Below are 19,264 nucleotides of genomic sequence, written 5' to 3'. Positions count from 1 at the left end.
AATTATATAATCATTCGTAATATATATTATCATAATTTATCAAATTCAAATCAGTTAACGTTAGACGCTAATTAATGGCCGCCAGTGTGGCTTGACCAATCACTGCGCTCCGACGCAGCTAGGTTAGTGCGAGGTCACTGCGCTCTGATGCAGGAAGGTCGGTGCGAGCTTGAAACCCGAGCAGGTTCATGTTTCGTAAGAAAGCATTTTACAGAAATTTGAGTGAAATGTAGTCGATTAGTAAATTTCTTATACTGATTCTCAGTAGTCGCCGCACTTTAGTGGGGTTAAACATTCACGAAGGGTTTTTTTAATTAATGATTTTCCTTGTTTTTTAAAAAATAATTTTAATAAATTAAATCGTCGCATACATTCATGTAAGATTTGCCTCGTGTATCTCGTGCATCTCTATAATGTCTTTAGTGTCTCTCTAATGTCTCTAGTGCCTCGTGTATCTCTATATAGTGTCTCGTGTGTGTGTCTCGTGTGTCTATAGCGTCTCGCGTATCGTTCTCAGGCGACCTCGCAGCTCGTCAACGCCATCAAGGGTGAGGCCGAGGACTCGCAGGACTCTGACCTACAGAAGCGCCTCCTGGCGGCGGCCAAGCTGCTGGCGGACGCGACCGCGCGCATGGTGGAGGCGGCCAAGGTGGGTGACCTTACGCTGACCTTCGTCGTTAGTTTGCTCATTAGTCTCCTGGAGGTGTGGCGATGAGACGATTCGGGCAGCGCGAATTCTCCTCGCTGCTTGCAAAATTAACCTAGCGCTTGTTGTCAGGAACAAAATAAGTTTTAACGTTAGTCTTGACGTTGACGTCTTCTCCTAGACCGTTGACAGAAACATCGTATAAGAAATTACATCATAAAACAAGTTACAAGAATGAAAAATCCTACCCAATTTTCGCGTAACTTCAGGGGAAAAATGCTGTCAGTGGTCTATTAGAAAAAGTTCATGTTAAGACCGATGTTAAGACTTATTTTTGCTTCTCATAACGGGCCATGAATGACAAGTGCAGACCTACAATAGATCGATTGGAGACCTGTATATGTTTGTTATTATATTCTCGATTAATTCTACCTGATACCACCTGGTATAGGTGCCATAGCATTACTGTCTGTGAAGCATGCGTTATACTTGCAAGTAAACGGACGATCTTAGCATTGTGTACGCAAATCGCCTGATTCACACATTTTCCCTGTGAAACTTGTGAAAAAAAATGCACATATTTTTTCGAGTCTGCAAAAACTTTTTTCATTCAAATATGCAATCTCATGATGCATATATGAGTGTTTCAACCATCAACAGTGTGAAGACTTTAGTAAAAAATGCCATTCTATGAAAACTGTAATGTGGCAGTATGCCACTGTATGCTAAATTGGCGAGCGTCAACGTTCAAGATCAGGCGTTCTGTGGACTGAGGGGGAAACGATTTCGTGGGTTAAACACCTCTTCTGTGAACGTCAACATATCTAAAGAGCACTGCGAATTCCTGTCCGTTCTAATTGAGTTGGCAAGCGGGATAAGGAAAAGATTAATTAAGATGACTGCCAAGAGATGGCGCTAGTGTCAAGGCGACCGGCGATAGTTAAGCGCAGCTCGTTGTTAGCAGATAGCTGTTGTCGGCGACGAGGAACATCTGCCCGTCGAAGAACAAACGAGCAATCTAAAGATGGCTGCCGACGACGTCAAATATTACACATCCTGTCTGGCTTGGCGCAAGATGGCGGTACCTGCGTCCCTGTGCATAATTCCGTCGCAGTGTTGTGCTAGGTGGCGCTGCTGTGATCCGCAGCTGGTGCTACTATGCTATGCAGGACTAGGTGGCACCACTGTGCTGTGCTGCACTAGGTGGCAGCACCGTGTTGCATATGTAGTGTTGGGTGGCAACACTGTTGTGCTGCACTACATTGCAGCACTTGTTTCTCCTAATATGCTGAGCAGCACTAAGTGGTGCCACTGTGCTGCGGTGCACCAGATGGCGCTGTCATGCTGGCGCGTGTTTTCGTGCGCGGCGTGGTGCCGAGAGCTTGCTGCTAGTTTGGGTTGACGCAGGTTTGTTTGAATGGCAGGCGAAGCATGCTTCAGCTGCTACCGGACATACATATATATATATGTATATACATACTCCCTACTAGACGACCAATCACGATCCAGCTTTGTTTCGTCGTGCCCCAACCACTATTTGTCAGCGTTGTTCTGTTGACGGAGGTGTTCTACTGGTGGTGTTCTTGTGTTTTGCAAGCCCGTCACGAGTGCTGCTGCCGTGTGTTTTGTTGGCATCACAGGTTTGGCTATCGAGGTCCGCAAGTCTCGTGTGCATGTGACGATTTGTGTGTCACGTTCGCCGGGACGTGACTGTTGTGTTGGCACAGCTTGTGTGTGTGTGTGTGTGTGCGTGCGTGCGTGCATGCGCGCGCGTGCGTGCGTGCGTGCGTGCAGCAGTGGTTAACAGCGTGGGAATGGGCGTTGCGGGGGTAGGGTCGTATAGGGGCCATCTTTTACTGCAACCCCGTAAGTGTAGCACGTTCCTGTATGCGCTGTACGCTGCTCCGATTAGCACCACCTGTCGTCGAAACCTGACGAGCGTGACTCATCCACCTGCCTGTCTGCAGATCCGAATGGCGTTATCTTGTCTATGTTATAACCGCCTGCCGCTTTCGTGCGCAGTGTCATCTCTTCGTGTTTCTATTGATGGTGGCACCATCTATTAACTCGTTTGCTTGTGAACGCTGAATGATTGTTGTGCTGAGTGGTCGTCATGACGACTAGCTTGCTGTTGTACTTTGAAGAATCTCTCTAAGTTTTATTTTCGATTTTATTTCTCGAAACTATTACGTCGAGTTTATTTTTCTTTTGTGGGGACTTTATTGTAGGGATTGTTCACAAGCATTCAAGGTATTTATTTTTTGTAATAAATTTCGTGGCATTTCAAAGTAATCTTTAGGTGAAAATCTCAGCACAGAGTCTTGCGTCTGCTACGCATTTAGGAGAAATGCTCACTGTAAGCCAACCTTTGCTGATTTCTTGTTTACTGTAACACCGCCGAGCAAGAAAAAATTACCAACACCGATACACGAAACACCTTTTTTGGCCTGGTCTGTTTCTACCATCATGGTAACCGTGACTGCTGCAGTCTGTAGCGAATGTAACTGAATTTGAAACTTTGAAACTTTAAACATGAAATGTGACCTGCCTACCAAAGTACCTCTTGATCGATGGGTTACTGCAAGCGAGAAATCATCTGAGAGTGGTCAGCGTGTACCTGGCAGAGGCCGCCGTGGTGAGTGTGTGGTCCAAGCTGACCCCAGCGTTGACCACACTGGGTTACTGCTTTGTCAGGAGACAGAGGTAGACGCGGGCAGCACGGCCGCCGCTGCCGACGGTGACGATGAATCGGACAACGAGAAGCGATACACTTCAATCTTGAGCTGGACCCTGGAGCCGGTACTTGCCCTCTGACCCTGACCCCTAACCCCACGTTCTTGTCCTCCCTTCATTACCATCTCACCTCTTCCTGCCTCTCATCTCTCTAACTCGCTCTAAAACTATCTGTATAACTCTACCCCTCTCTCTTTCTCTTTCTTTCACCCTCCATCCCTCCCTCCCTCTCTTCTTCTCCCTCTCTATATCTATCTCTCTTTCTTTTTGTCTCTCTGTCTCTTCTTTATTTCGCCCTACCCCCTCCTAATCTCCCACTCCCTCCTTCCCTCCCATATTTATTTCTCTCTACTTTCTCCACTCACTTTGCACTCACAGCAACAGCTAGCGGCATTGCATGCGGCTCTGATGGATTCTCTCTCATGCATCAGCGAGCGTTCCCGTGGCGATGCGCCCTGCAACCCCTGTCACCCTAACGCGCGAAGCCAGCACCCTAGCAGTCCTGCTGCTGCTGCCTCGTACAGCTACCCTGATACTACGTACTGCTGCTACTGCCAGCTCGTGGAGCCTGTTGTCAGAAACAAAATTAGTCTTAACATTGGTCTTAACACTAACATTTTCTCGTAGACCGTCGACAGCACTTTGTTTCATTATTGTTGTGAGGAAATCTGATACGATTTTTCCTTTGGGTAACTTCGCAGCGTTTCTGTCAACGGTCTAAGAGAAAAAGTTAATGTTAAGACTAATGTTAAGACCCATTTTGTTTCTGACAATTAACGGGCTCCTGGCATATATGTTGGCAGCACGTAGAACAAGGGGAGTGGGTATGTTGCCAGAAGCATCGTAAATAGTTACGACACCCGTAAGTCTAAAACGCCATCGCCTTTTCACACGTGTGCGGAAGTTCCTGGTGGCTTTAGACTTTGGTTAGTGTAAGAAGTATTTGTGATGTTTCTGACAGCGGGGTTCCTGGTTGCTGATTGGATGTTAACACCCGAGGTGGTAGCAATACCACCGGTGACCGAGGTACCAATGCGGTGGTAGCAGTAGACGTACTGGGGTGTGTGGGCGTGTCACGGAACGCTGGTTGACAGGGGAGAAAAACACAGACAGTAAGCCTGCATTCAATCGTGTGTGTGTGAGACCTACATAGTAACAGATGCACGTAGGCGATGGCGCCGCATAGTTGATTTTCTGTTCGACGTAACCCGACCGAACAAACCTCGATATCAAAATCCTCCCAAGATTTGTAATCTGGATATTTCGCAAGCTTCAGTCAGTCTGCGAGCCACCCGCCATCTGAACAACGATTGCCGCCGAATCGATAGCTATATAAGACGCCACCTGGCAACTAGATACGCCACCTGGCGACTAGCTACGCCACCTGGCGACTAGCTACGCCACCTGGCGACTAGCTATGCCACCTGGCGACTATAGATATGCAACGAGGGTTACTTAGGCCACCATAACACGATTTTCTGTTCGCAGTAAACCAACCTCAAGCATTTAACCTAGTAGGGGCATTTTCCCCACAACCACGTCCGCTCTATTACAGGCAGGTTTGCTGAACTTCTGGTGCAGACGCCACAACCGGGGCGGACGCGCCGTCACGGTGTCTCCACACAACCTCTGTTAATAACCGATTATCCAGGAATCCGATAGATGCTTTTGAAGGGCAGCACTATTAACTCAACGTTCCCGTGGAGGAAGGAGATTAAAAGAATGACAGAGGTGTGGGAAGAGCAACAGAATGGGGAGAAAGGGGAGGAAAAGTGAATGGGAGAGAAGCCATAATATATAATATAATATAACAGGAGCAGTAGGGAGAGCAAAATTGGGCAGAAGGAGGATATAGGAAGGAGTCGGAAAAGCAGAGGTGTGGACAAGGAGGAAGTGAATTGTCGTAAGAAAGAGGAAGGAAGGGAGGAGTGGGCAGGAGTAAATTATATGGTAGAAGATGCATCAACTACCTTCTCTAATCGTTCTATTGTAAAGATATATTAATGCTACCAAACTAGTAACTTGACGACAATTCTATTATTTTTGCCTGTCTAGGAAGAACCCCCAGTAAATGGAGAGGGTGAATATCACTGATGATGTCATTACCAATTCCCCCAACTGCGGTCTTAGCACTTCTAGATAGTTCACGTTATTACTCTCGTTTCTGTTCATCTGTACTCTAGCGTAGCCATATTGTTTTCTGCTCTACACGGCTCAAATAGACACTCGAAACTATCAGGACAATGTAGTGTTAGACTTTCTTATAGATCCTTTTGAAAGCAAAATGTAGCGAATCAAACACAGTAACACTCTTTGGTAGTAATAGTAGTACTTGACGTTAGAAAGCCATTTCATTAAGCACAATCATACGTTATAGGCATATTACGTCATAGTCGTCAATAGGAATTAATGAATTGTTAGATATTAACCTTTCTGTTATGTTGTGTGTGCCGGGTGACTGCACATAGCAGTCCTGGATTGGTTTATGCTTAATAACCTATTGAATATGTTGGAATGTGTTGTTGATTGAACGTGAAAAAATAGAAATGATAATAAGCGAATGACTCTTGAAATTTTTTTGTTACATGCTGTCTCCATGCATGCTCGTGTATAAATGTGTCATCACTGCCATCACATTTTAGTATTGAATCGAACCAGTGCTATATTTTAACCATGTAACCGATTGCAAGATTTTGTCGCTGGCATGTGATTATAACAGAGGGCACTATATCACAACCACCACCTATAGGTGTTGGTGGTTGTGATAATTATAGTACGCTAGCTATGTAACAACCACCGACATCACCTATAGGTGTTGGTGGATGTTATATAGTACGCTTACTATATCACAACCACCGACACCACCTATAGGTGTTGGTGGATGTTATATAGTACGCTTACTATGTAACAACCACTGACACCACCTATAGGTGTTAATTGGTGGATGTTATATAGTACGCTAGCTATGTAACAACCACTGACACCACCTATAGGTGTTGGTGGATGTCATATAGTACGCGTACTATATCACAACCACTGACACCACCTATCCGTGTTGGTGGATGTTATATAGTACGCTAGCTATGTAACAACCACTGACACCACCTATAGGTGTTGGTGGATGTCATATAGTACGCTTACTATATCACAACCACTGACACCACTTATCCGTGTTGGTGGATGTTATATAGTACGCTAGCTATGTAACAATTACTGACACCACCTATACGTGTTGGTGGATGTTATATAGTACGCTTACTATGTAACAACCACTGACACCACCTATACGTGTTGGTGGATGTTATATAGTACGCTTACTATGTAACAACCACCGACACCACCTATAGGTGTTGGTGGATGTTATATAGTACGCTTACTATGTAACAACCACTGACACCACCTATAGGTGTTAATTGGTGGATGTTATATAGTACGCTAGCTATGTAACAACCACTGACACCACCTATAGGTGTTGGTGGATGTTATATAGTACGCTTACTATATCACAACCACCGACACCACCTATACGTGTTGGTGGATGTTATATAGTACGCTAGCTATGTAACAACCACTGACACCACCTATAGGTGTTGGTGGATGTTATATAGTACGCTTACTATGTAACAACCACTGACACCACCTATACGTGTTGGTGGATGTTATATAGTACGCTTACTATGTAACAACCACCGACACCACCTATAGGTGTCGGCCATTGTTATATAATGCCCTCCAACTATAATGCTGCATTTTACGCAAACTGCATGAGAGCTGACTGCCACGCCGTCTCCCTGCACGCCAACCCCGGACCCCGCCCCGCGCTCTCTCCGCCCTCCCCGACCATCACCCACCAGTCAAGCGGTTATTCTCGGCCCGTCGCTCGCGCCGCCTCGCGTCATTAACGCGCTCCTTGTTTTGCTGTGCCACCAGGGCTGCGCCACCAGTCCGCATGACCCGGAGCAGCAGCAGAAGCTGAGGAAGGCGGCGGAGGACCTGAGGTCGGCAACGAACGCCGCCGCGCAGAACGCTCTCAAGAAGAAGCTGATGATTCGACTCGAGGTACGTACGTGGGACACAGTGGGGTCGAGGTCCCGTAGTTTTGGTCCTTTTTAGTCCCCAAATATTTTGTTCCCCTATATTATTTCGAGCTTTTCTTCTTTTTTCCCTATGATTTTGAGCTTTTCCTCTTTTTCCCCTATATCAGTGTATATCTTGTGGAAACTTACAAACTTTCATTCGTTCCTTTTTCTATCGGTGGCTGACATATGTATGTATATATTTATATATATATATATATATATGTGTATATATATATATCAAGAGTACATAATGGGAGAAGAGTATGACACTGTTTTAACAGCGTTTTGCGTAGTTTTCAACTTGAATTTATTCTATCAATATGTGAATAAATATTTTCAAACTTTACCTTGTTTTTGTCTCGGATTCTCCCTTAATCATGTGACACCACCAGTTTACCTGAAAATCGTATGTGTTCTTCAAAAAAAAATTTGAATACGACACGGTTTCACACAGTTTTCCCAAACTTTTGCATCTTATCGACCAATGTTTGTTATCGGATTAATGTTCTATTGTCTCTGACGGGACGCTGGGGGCTGTTGGGGATATTAGCTAGCATCGAATTGTATTCAGTGTGTAATGCGTTTCCAGCGTGCTAGAAATAAATGTGTGCTCACGGCTAGCTAGCAGCTGATTTTACCTGTGTTGCCATCGTGTTCCTGATGATAAGGAAGCGAAACAAGTGCTGTTACTGTGCTTGGCTGGTAAACTGGCAAAACTGGTGGTATCATATGATTAAGGGAGAATCCGAGAGGAAAACAAGGTAAAGTTTGAATATATTTATTCACATATTGATAGAATAAATTTAACTTGAAAACTACGCAAAACGCGGTTAAAACAGTGTCATACTCTTCTCCCATTATGTACTCTTGATATATATATATATACATGTACATTCATATTATATATATTTTAGTCGAGCATCGTGACATGCGCACCCTAACGTTCACTTGCTTACATTGCAGCTGGCAGCAAAGCAGGCGGCCGCCGCTGCGACCCAGGACATCGCCGGCGCGCAGAAAGCCGGCGCGTCGAACAAGAACATGACAAGTCAGCAGGAGCTGGTCAACGAGTGTAGGGTGAGCCACCTGTCACCAGCCACGCTGTGTGTGCGACGCGCGCGCGATGTTGCGTACGCAATATTGTGTTGCGCAGTGTTATGTGCAGGATGTTGCATATGCAATGCTGCATGTTAGAAACAGTAGCGATAACAGTAGTAGTAGTGACAGCAACAGCAGCAGCAGTAGTAGCAGTAACAGCAGCAGCAACATCACCAGCAGTAGCAGCAGTAGTGACAGCAACAGCATCAGCAGTAGCAGCAGTAGTGACGGCAACAGCAGCAGCAACAGCGGCAGCAGTAGCAGCAGTAGTGACAGCAACAGCAGCAGGAACAGCAGCAGCAATAGCAGCAGTAGTGACAGCAACAGCAGCAGCAGTAGCAGTAGCAGTAGCAGTAGCAGTAGCAGTCACAGTAGCAGCAGCAGCAGTAGTGACAGCAACAGCAGCAGCAGTAGCAGCAGTAGTGACAGCAACAGCAGTTACGTAGTAGCAGCAGTAGTTTCAGCAGCAGTTGTTGTAGTAGTAGCAGCAGCAGCAGTAGCGGCAGTAGCAGTAGCAGCACCAGCAGCAGTAGTAGTAGCAGCAGTAGCAGCAGCAGTAGCAATAGCGGTAGCAGCAGCAGCAGTAGCAGCAGTAGCAGTTCTCTCAGACTCTCAGTCTCTCTCACATAGACGACAGCCAATCACATTCCCAGACTGGTGCAGTAGCAGTAACCGCAGCAGTAGTAACAGCAGCAGTAGCAGCAGTAACAGCAGTAACAACAGCAGCAGCAGCAGCAGTAGCAGCAGTAACAGCAGCAGTAGCAGCGGTAACAGTAGTAGGCAGCAGCAATAGCAGCAGTAACAGCAGTAACAACAGTAGCAGCTGCAGCAGTAGCAGTAGCAGCAGTAACAGCAGTAGCAGTAGCAGCAGCAGCAGTAACAGCAGTAACAGTAGCAACGGCAGCAGTAGCAACAGCAGCAGTAACAGCAGTAACAGTAGCAACGGCAGCAGTAGCAACAGCAGCAGTAACAGCAGTAACAGTAGCAACGGCAGCAGTAGCAACAGCAGCAGTAACAGCAGTAACAGTAGCAACGGCAGCAGTAGCAACAGCAGCAGTAACAGCAGTAACAGTAGCAACGGCAGCAGTAGCAGCAGCAGCAGTAACAACAGTAGCAGTAGCAACGGCAGCAGTAGCAACAGCAGCAGTAACAACAGTAGCAGTAGCAACGGCAGCAGTAACTCTCAGTCTCTCTCACACAGGTGACCGCCGATCACATCCCCAGACTGGTGCAGGGCATCAAGCGCTCGATGCATGAGCCGGAGAACTCGCAGGCACAGCTAGCCCTCATCTCAGCCAGCCAGCAGTTCCTGCAGCCAGCAGGTATGTGCTACCCACCTTATTATATATATATATATATAAAAATATGTACCTTGGTATCCTTGTAATGATCTCACGCTCTCCTGCTGCCACGCATTATCACTGTGACCACTTGCATGGGTGTTAACTGTCTGTCTGTAGACAGATTTCTGTCCTGAGAAAAATTCGGATAATTGTTTTTGTTTTTTAATTAAAAGTATAGTAATTTCATATTTTAATTTTTTATTTAAAAAAAGGGAATTGCATCTAATGATCTTAACTATGTATGCTTGTTATATATTCTTGTATAATAGTGTTTTATCTCATCAGGATATCCGGATCCAATTTTTCGGTCCGCACTTTTTCTTTTCTTAACTTGACCTTGCATCATCACCGTGACCTCTTGACCTTGCAGGTCAGCTGGTCGTGTCGTCCAAGACGGCCGTACCGACCGTCGGTGACCAGGCAGCGGCTATGCAGCTGAGCACCGCTGCCAAGAACCTGCAGGTGGCGCTAGCGGAGCTGCGATCGGCCGCCGGCAAGGCTCAGGTGAGTGGATCACGGTGATTGGTCGACCGACACTGGGTGGCGATGTGATGTGATGTGATGTGATACCCTTCCTCAACTCCCGAAAGTAGTTCCCACCAAATCGATTCAATTCAATTCAATTCAATTTAGTTTATTTACACTTATGATTACATTTTGGAGGTAACATATCAGTCCAGCAAGTTAAGAGACAGTGCGAATAAAATGAAAACAAATTAAACAAACTAAATAAATTGAATTGATTGAGGGGGCGAAATGGCAACTCAGTCTTCCAGTCAGCCATCCAGTGTGTACTGTGCGTTCTTCCACTTCATGAAGCAGTTTGTTCTGCTGACTGTATGTCTGTCCATGGAATAGCTCCAAGAACATGCATATGTTATGTGTATAGCTCTATATATACACAATACGTATCTGTACAATGTATACATATTCATATGTTTGCACTTTGACATGTGCATCATAGTAAAGTGCTGATTTACTTGGCTTCTTGGGCCCATGCAGACATCCTTAACTACCTCAACTGCCACTACAGGGAGTTGCATGGAGATATATCCTGTAGATCAGTGGTTCTTAACTTTTTTTTGAGTCATGGACTCCTTTGAGAATCTAGTGAAAGCTACGGATCCCTCCCCAGAAAAATGCACGTAAGCACATATAAACACAATAATTTTTATGCGCCTGGTTCACGGACCCCCTGAAACCCATCCACCGACCACAAATGGGTCCATGGACCACAGAGCCTACTGCCACACAAAGCCTGCTTTACACTGGCACGCTCACTGCCCACCATAGCTGAGTGAATTGTCATCATTGCCTTACTGATTGTGTGACCATACTGAGTATGTGTGTGTGTGGCGTTCACAGGAGGCGTGTGGGTCGCTGGAGCTTGACTCGGCTATCGACACCATCTATCAGCTTGACAAAGAACTGGAATCGATCAGAATGACGGCCGTCGAGGGAAGGCTGCGCCCCCTACCAGAGGAAACGGTAACTACACTCGCGATGTTACTGATATATGCTGATGAGTTATAAAAATGAGGGTGATGAGTTAGGGTGTTATGTATGTTATTATTATTATTATTAAGTATATGTTAGCTATTTAGTGATGTTCGCTTAGCCAGCTGTGTTATAGTAATAATGATTACTTCGTTGATTAGTAGGTGGGTTATGATATAGTAACAATTAGTTCGTTAACTATACACCGAGTTAAAATTGTAATGGTTAGTTGGCCATCTAGGTGCTGAGTTATAATAGAAATAATTGGTTAGATGATTGTAATTATTAGTCAGCCATCTAGGTCATGAATTATAATAAAACTAATTGGTTAAATGATTGTAAATACTAATCATTGGTCACCATCTAGGTAATGAGTTATAATTGGTTAAAACACTGACAAAACATTTGGTTATAGTCGATATGTTAGCATGCTTAGAAGCTAGGTGATGAGCTACTATTAATTAACGATGTCATCGTTGCTGTTCGTGCAGGCGGAGGGATCAGCACTGAGACTTAGTGCGACCTCCAAGCAGGTCGGCTCCTCCATGGCACAGCTCCTCTCTGCTGCCGCGCAGGTGAGTCGTAGGTCAGCCTCGGAGGTCATAGGTCAATGTGGTGACCTTGGCAGTGTAAGTCTCCCAGTAATCATGCAAGGATCAGTGAATTTATGGTTAGATGATGGTGCGATACTAAGGGGGGTGAGTAGGTCAGTTTGGTGACCCTGGAGATCTGAGGTCGATGCGGTGACCTTGAGTCGTGTGGATTGCATGCCATGTAAGACGGTGCCCGTGAGTGTAATAGTCACATGAATATGTTAATACATTAAACGCTATATTCTCATAAAACAGGATAAATTTACAGAGTGACGGTCATGAAGTGTAATTTTGCTTCCCCCACTCGATCCCCACCCATCAGGGTTTCTCTGTCCCGGTTAGTGCAACAAAATAATAAAATTTGCAGAGTAAGTATAACTGTACAACCATATCTGAATTATTCATTTGATTCACTGATTGTTAATTCCCCGCTTTCTCAGGCATTGCGAGACATTGCTAAAAACCCATGATTGCGTTGCGAGATGTCACTAAAACCCGTGATCGTGTCGCGAGACATCACTAAAACCCGTGATCGCGTTTCAGGGCGACGAGAGCTACACGGGCATCGCCGCGCGCGAGACCGCCAACTCACTCGCCATCCTCAAGGAGGCTGTGCGTGGCGTTGCCGCGACGACCGACGACAAGGAGGTGCAGGAGCGCATCATCGAGGCTGCGCGTGACGTCATGAACAAGTCGGCGCGTCTGCTGGAGGAATCGAAGAAGGCGGTGAACAACCCCAACAACCCGGAGAACCAGCAACGTCTGGGCCTGGTACGTGCTGCAGAAAAGTCTTGCTTTAGTTGTGGTTGTTATTGTTTCTGTTGATGTTATGTTGTTGTTGTTGTTGTTGTTGTTGTTGTTGTTGTTGTTGTTGTTGTTGTTGTCGTTGTCATTATCGCTGATGTTGATATCTTTCTTGTTGTTGATATTGTTGTGTTATCATTGCTGATGACACTGTTGTAGAATAATAGTCTTTGGTGTCATTGTCATTGATGTCATTGTCATTAACCTTGATTTTGTTGTTGTTGTTGTTGCTGTTTTTCCTCTAGTTGTCATTATCATTGTTATTATTGTTGTTGTCATTATTGTTGCTGCTGTTGCTTCTGTGCATGCACAGACAGCTAGGCATCCTCGTGTGTGAATATGTGTCAATGTGGGATCCATATGGCTATATGTATACATCTATATGCGTGTGTTTTGCAGGTTGCCAAGGCCGTATCACACTCACTTAACAACTGCATCAGCTGTCTCCCCGGACAGCGTGACGTTGACTCAGCCATCAAGGTCATCGGACACAAGAGCCAAGAACTGTCGAGTGGGAGGTAAGCTCAGTAGTGAGGGCCGTAGCCTGCGGTGGGGGAGGGTCAAGGGGGGCGGCTGCCCCCCCTAGATTTCGGAGCAAAATTAAAAAAATAAATTGATCTACTAAATGAGAATTGTCGTAGTCAGAATGAAGGCACATGTACTCAAAAGTGCCTCAAATACCATCTCCTGTGATCTACATTTTCAAAATTTTCTGTGGGAGGACCCCCCACCTGTTTCTCACTCCCTCCTTGAAATCCTGGATCCGCCACTGCCCACCTAGGAATTTGCTCAGCTTACGGCCCTGGTAGTAGTGTCTGTGTCACAGTCTGTACGTCTGTAGCTCTGTACGTACGTACACAACATACACACGTGCATGTTAGGAGGCATGCTGCAGTCTTCATATGTGAGACTAACCCTTGCCACTGCCACCCACAGATTCCCGGACACGCACAAGACGTTTGCGGAGATCCAGCTGGAGTTGAACGATGCGGCGGCGCAGTTGAACGAGGCTGCAGGCGAGGTGGTGAGCGCGTCTCAGGGCCCGCCCGCCGGCCTAGCCGACGCGTCCGAGAAGTACGGCGACGCATTCTGCGACTTCATGGACTCCGGCATGACGATCGCCGGCCTCACCAGGGTGCGTGCCGAGCGCTCGCGTTTATATTCTTAAATTTAGATTCTCTAATAGTTATGCTATGCTTAGTGCATAAGTTTCCGGAATTGCTGTGTTACACCAGGGTGCGTGCCTGCTGCTCTTACGTTATACATAACACACCCCCAACCCCAACACCATATAATTAATTAATTAATAAATAATATTATAAGCACACCCCTCGACACCAGCGCCCCCTAAAAGCTCCTTCATCGGCGCCTCCTACTTCGCATCGACGCCGGATGTCGGGGGCATAGGATTGTAGGGGACGCTGATGTAAGAATATACTTGTAGGGGGCACTGGTGTAGAAACATATTTGTAGGGGGCAGTGTGTCGAAACATATTTGTAGGGGCTGTGGTGTAGGAACATATTTGTAGAGGGCACTGGTGGAGGAACATATTTGTAGAGGGCACTGGTGTAGAATCATATTTGTAGGGGGCACTGGTGTAGAATCATATTTGTAGGGGGCAGTGTGTCGAAACATATTTGTGGGACTGTGGTGTAGGAACATATTTGTAGAGGGCAGTGGTGTAGAAACATTTGTAGAGGGCAGTGGTATAGAAACATATTTGTAGGGGGCACCAGTATAGACACATACAAGATATAAAGCATGCTGATATATTTGAATAGGTGAAATATACACTAAGATGAGCGTTTACATGTAAGGAATGCTGATATGCAAATGTGCAGGTAGATTAGAGGAATTACAGTGATTTTTCCTACCTTAAGCCGAGGATAAACACTTGGGTGTCAGGACCGAGTACTCACAAACTCGATTTAGGCACGAGTATCCAACCTTTGAACTCGGAAATCATGCGAAACCACAATTAAACCACAATGCTGTGTTTGCCCACGTTTACCAACACTGACATTGACACGCACTGCCATACATCAACACATGATTTCTGTTCCCGAATTGCTGATTATTTGTTGGCTGTTCTACTGATTCGGCTGCCAGCCGACTTCATCGCTAAACTCGTGTTTTATTCTTAAATTTAGATTCTTTAATAGTTATGTTATGCTTAGCGCATAAGTTTCTCTTATCGCTGTGTAACATTGCATGTAATATGTCTGTGAATATGGTCACACTCATGTTTAGATTCTCTAATAGTTATGTTATGCATAAGTTTCTCCTATCGCCGTGTAACATTACATGTACTATGTGTGTAAACATGTTTGGACCGTTGTGTTTAGGAGGGTCAGCTGCAGGGACACATGGTGACCAGCATGAAGAACATATCCATGGTGTCCAGTCGCTTCCTGCTCTCCGCCAAGTCGGTGTCGGCAGATCCGAACGCACCGAATGCAAAGAACCAGCTTGCTGCCGCTGCAAGGTACGTAGCAGTGTGCGGTGCGTGCGTGCGTGCGTGCGTGTGTGCGTGCGTGCGTGCGTGCGTGCGTGCGTGCGTGCGTGCGCGTGTTAGTGTGTGTGTGTGTGTGTGCGCGCGAGCGCATTTGTGTAAGCAATCACGTACGTAATGCACAGTGCGCAGACAGACAGCAAATACTAGATCGTTCTTAATCCCACTACAACCAATACAATGAATTATACATGCACGCACACACACACACACACACACCCTCCCCCACACACACACCCTCCCACACCTACATGTGTTATATGTGACATCACGCTGCCGGCAGGGCGGTGACGAAGAGCATCAACCAACTGCTGAACCTGTGCTCGACGTCCGCTCCGGGACAGAAGGAGTGTGACAGCGCGCTGCGTCGCATCCGCGCCATGCGGCCGATGCTCGACGACCCGTCCGAGCCCGTCAACGATACGACCTACTACGAGTGTCTCGACGTCGTCATGGACAACTCGAAGCATCTCGGCAACGCGATGACGGGTACGAGCCCTGCTGCTGCCGCGCGCTAACGAGCGAGTGAGGTCAAAGGCTGAACTCTCGAACTCTGGCGAATTTTTGTGAAGTTTTCAGCATATGTTGCAGTTGTCGCCCGAGTGTAGTTATTATTAGTTCATCATTAATTGTCATAGGTAGTAATTATATTGTTAGTAATTATTATCTTGTTAATCAGTATTAAATGTTAATGACATCTGTAAACGTTTGGATTTCTGTGGATACAACGGTTGTTGTTGTTAACGTTGCGCTTTACCACCAGGTGGTGACTTAACACGCTTGTTTTGCTGTTGTTTTCATGCTGGCACTACGCACGGTGGTGCTAATCTGAACTGTGTTGTTTGTGTAGGTATAGCTAACACTGCTAAGAAGGGAGAGCTTGAGAGCTTTGGAAGATCGGTGAAGGAAGTGGCTGATGCTGTCTGTGCCCTTATTGAAGCTGCCTCACAGGTAAGAGAAGAGATTCCAGGTAGTTTCTAAGAGTTCTCACATAAAACTATAAATAAAAAGATGACAGACAGAAGGACAGATAGTCAACATGACATGACATATGATTTCATTCTGGCCTACCTATCGTAGTCATACCATAATGTAACATAACGTACCATGACATATTTGATGCTGGCCTACTTCTCCTAGTCGTACAGCACTGTAACATGAGGTAACATAACCTGTGATTTCATTCTACGTACCTCTCATAGTCATACCATAATGTAACATAACGTACCATGACATATTTCATTCTGGCCTAGCTATCGTAGTCATACTGTAATGTAACATAACGTACCATGATATATTTCATTCTGGGTTACCTCTAGTCATACCATAATGTAACATGACATAACCTGTGATTTCAGTCTGCGTACTTGGTCGGTATCGCGGACCCATCGAGTGAGGCTGGCCGACCAGGCCTGGTGGATCAGGCGCAGTTTGCGCGCGCGAGTCAGGCCATACAGGTTGCCTGCCAGAACCTAACGAATCCAGCAAGCAGCCAACAGCAGGTAAGCTGCACGGGGATTCAAATCATTAGTTCTGTTAAAATAAACAAAAAGAAAAAAAATATGTTCAGCGTATGATCAGCGTATGTTCAACGTATGTTCAGCGTATGTTCAGCATATGTTCAGCGTATGATCAACGTATGTTCAGTGTATGTTCAGCGTATGATCAACGTATGATCAGCGTATGATCAGCGTATGATCAGCGTATGTTCAGCGTATGATCAACGTTTGATCAGCGTATGTTCAGCATATGATCAGCGTACGATCAACATATGTTCAGCGTATGTTCAGCATATGTTCAGCGTATGATCAGCAGATGTTCAGCGTATGATCAACATATGTTCATCATATGTTCATCATATGTTCAGCGTATGATCAACATATGTTCAGCGTATTTTCAGCGTATGGTCAGCGTATGTTCAGCGTATGTTCAGCGTATGTTCGGCATATGATCAGCGTTCATTCATTAGTGTGTACACATATTTCACGTGGCCACCCGTTGAAAACGCTTTCGTGTTTCGACTCTTTCAAATGTTTTTAAGAGAAATTCTCATCCAAGCTTACATATTACGTCTTCTTTACGTACTCTTTTCTTCTCGTGGAGGACATTTTCACGTAAACAGCTCGTAGATGGAGTCTGTGTATACATACACGAGGTTTCATGCAATGTAAAACACGTAGTGTGTCGCTGTATCCACCAGCAGTGTTTATAGTAAGTCTGCGTAAGTCCACGTTGTTCGTGGGTTGTCCACATGCTATATGCACAGGTTTTTAGCAAAAAGTGTGTGTGTTTCTGACGCGTTTCATTTGTGTTTTCGTACGTGGAAAACACGTGTCAATGGTGTGGTTTTTAGTATGTTCGGTAGCACGTACGTCTGTAGAGAGAGAGGGTGCCTGCCAACATGCTTGCACGTTGTTCCTTCATTCTTTCACAGGTGTTGCAATCAGCCACCATCATTGCCAAGCACACCTCATCGCTATGCAACAGCTGCCGCATCGCAAGCTCCAAGACAACCAACCCGGTTGCTAAGCGACAGTTTGTGCAGTCCGCAAAGGACGTTGCCAATGCCACAGCTAACCTCGTCAAGGCCATCAAGGTGTGTGTCGTTTGTATACTAACGTTTTCACCTTTGTTTAGGAAATTTGTTCTCGTTTTATACACAAGAAGTTTACGAGTCTCAAAATAAGTTAAAATAAATATGGACATTATAGCAGAGCGATGATGTATGTTTTTAATAGTTTTAACCTATGAAATGAAGCAAATTAAGCATCAACCTTTGTTCTTTGTCCTACAACGAAACTCCTGCTCTGTCCAAGAAGAATCCAGTTTCTCGCTGTTAGGAATCCAGTTTGTCTAAACAATTCCTGTTTCTGTCCGAAAAAAGTCCCGTTATCGTCCAAAGAGAATCCATTTCCTGCCTGCTGAGATTCCTGCCTTCTTCTCGCAGGTATATATATATAGAGATATGTATAGATAGATGTTCATTCCACAGCTTCTGTTGACAACAAATGCATTAATCAATGTAAAATAATTAAACATTAGTTAATAGTTAATATTATCAACTAATTATCGGAATTACTGAATAATAAATAGTGCTGATCAAAAGCAATAGAAGGTAATTGCATGTGACATTAAACACGTCGATAGATCGTTTTAAAAAAAGGGAGATGCAAAGAAGAAGAGGTTATCTACTCGAGCAAGGAGTAGGTTATATACTCTGGATGCTGTGGTGCATGCCCATTGTCAGAAACAACATTAGGGTTAACATTAGTATTAGCATTAACAGTAGCATTAACTTTACGATGATTCTGACAACGGCCCCCTGGATGCAAAAGATGAAAGGATTGTAACTGGAAAGCAAACATATGGTGTGTGAACACATGTTTGCGTTATCTCTCCACAGGTACTTGACTCGGACTACAGTGACGCGAACCGTGCGCAGTGTGCCCAGGCAACACGACCCCTGATAGATGCTGTGGAAAACCTTACCATATTTGCTTCCTCGCCCGAGTTTGCTTCCATCCCAGCTAAGATATCGCAAGAGGTGGGTAACGTGTCAGGCATCAATGAAAGAGATGGTGAGAAATGGTAGCGGGAGAGAGAAAGGGAGAGAGAGCCAGAGAGATACATAGAGATGGCAGATGAGAGGAGAGGAGGGGAGAGGAGAGGAGAAAAGGAGGACACAATAAGAAGTCAGTAGGAGAGGAAGTTGGGAGAGATGGTGTGGAATAGTAGAGGGAAAGAGAAAGGGAGTGAGAGACAGCGAGATAGATGGATATAAATATATAGATAGATACATAGACAGAACTGGGAGATATATGAGAGGAGAAAGGAAGACACAATCAAAAACAATTACAGACAAACGTCAGTAGGAGAGAAGGAAGTGGGGAGAGGGGAAATAATATACTGTTATTTAATTTATGGACTGCGTAATTTAACGACGCTATTCCCCTATCGT

The 19,264-nt window shown here is 45.3% G+C and overlaps 1 protein-coding gene across 1 annotated transcript in view; it reads left to right on the top strand.

Moving 5' to 3' along the window:
- Positions 1-19,264, top strand: part of LOC106814256 (talin-2-like) — a gene marked incomplete in the record, with an annotated part of 112,682 nt that overhangs the window by 55,999 nt on the left and 37,419 nt on the right. Inside the window, 15 exon segments of the mRNA XM_014818552.1 lie at positions 7,310-7,438; positions 8,422-8,535; positions 9,758-9,878; positions 10,270-10,403; positions 11,265-11,387; positions 11,888-11,971; positions 12,533-12,760; positions 13,193-13,311; positions 13,730-13,928; positions 15,140-15,279; positions 15,590-15,795; positions 16,157-16,257; positions 16,665-16,808; positions 17,741-17,902; positions 18,710-18,850. Of these exon segments, the coding sequence (XP_014674038.1) occupies positions 7,310-7,438; positions 8,422-8,535; positions 9,758-9,878; positions 10,270-10,403; positions 11,265-11,387; positions 11,888-11,971; positions 12,533-12,760; positions 13,193-13,311; positions 13,730-13,928; positions 15,140-15,279; positions 15,590-15,795; positions 16,157-16,257; positions 16,665-16,808; positions 17,741-17,902; positions 18,710-18,850 (2,145 nt within the window).

The sequence above is a fragment of the Priapulus caudatus genome, unplaced genomic scaffold (genome assembly GCF_000485595.1).
Source record: "Priapulus caudatus unplaced genomic scaffold, Priapulus_caudatus-5.0.1 Scaffold892, whole genome shotgun sequence".
NCBI classification, from domain to species: Eukaryota; Metazoa; Priapulida; class Priapulimorpha; order Priapulimorphida; family Priapulidae; genus Priapulus; species Priapulus caudatus.
Note: the sequence above shows the minus strand (reverse complement) of the source record. Positions and strands in the feature narration are given on the sequence as shown.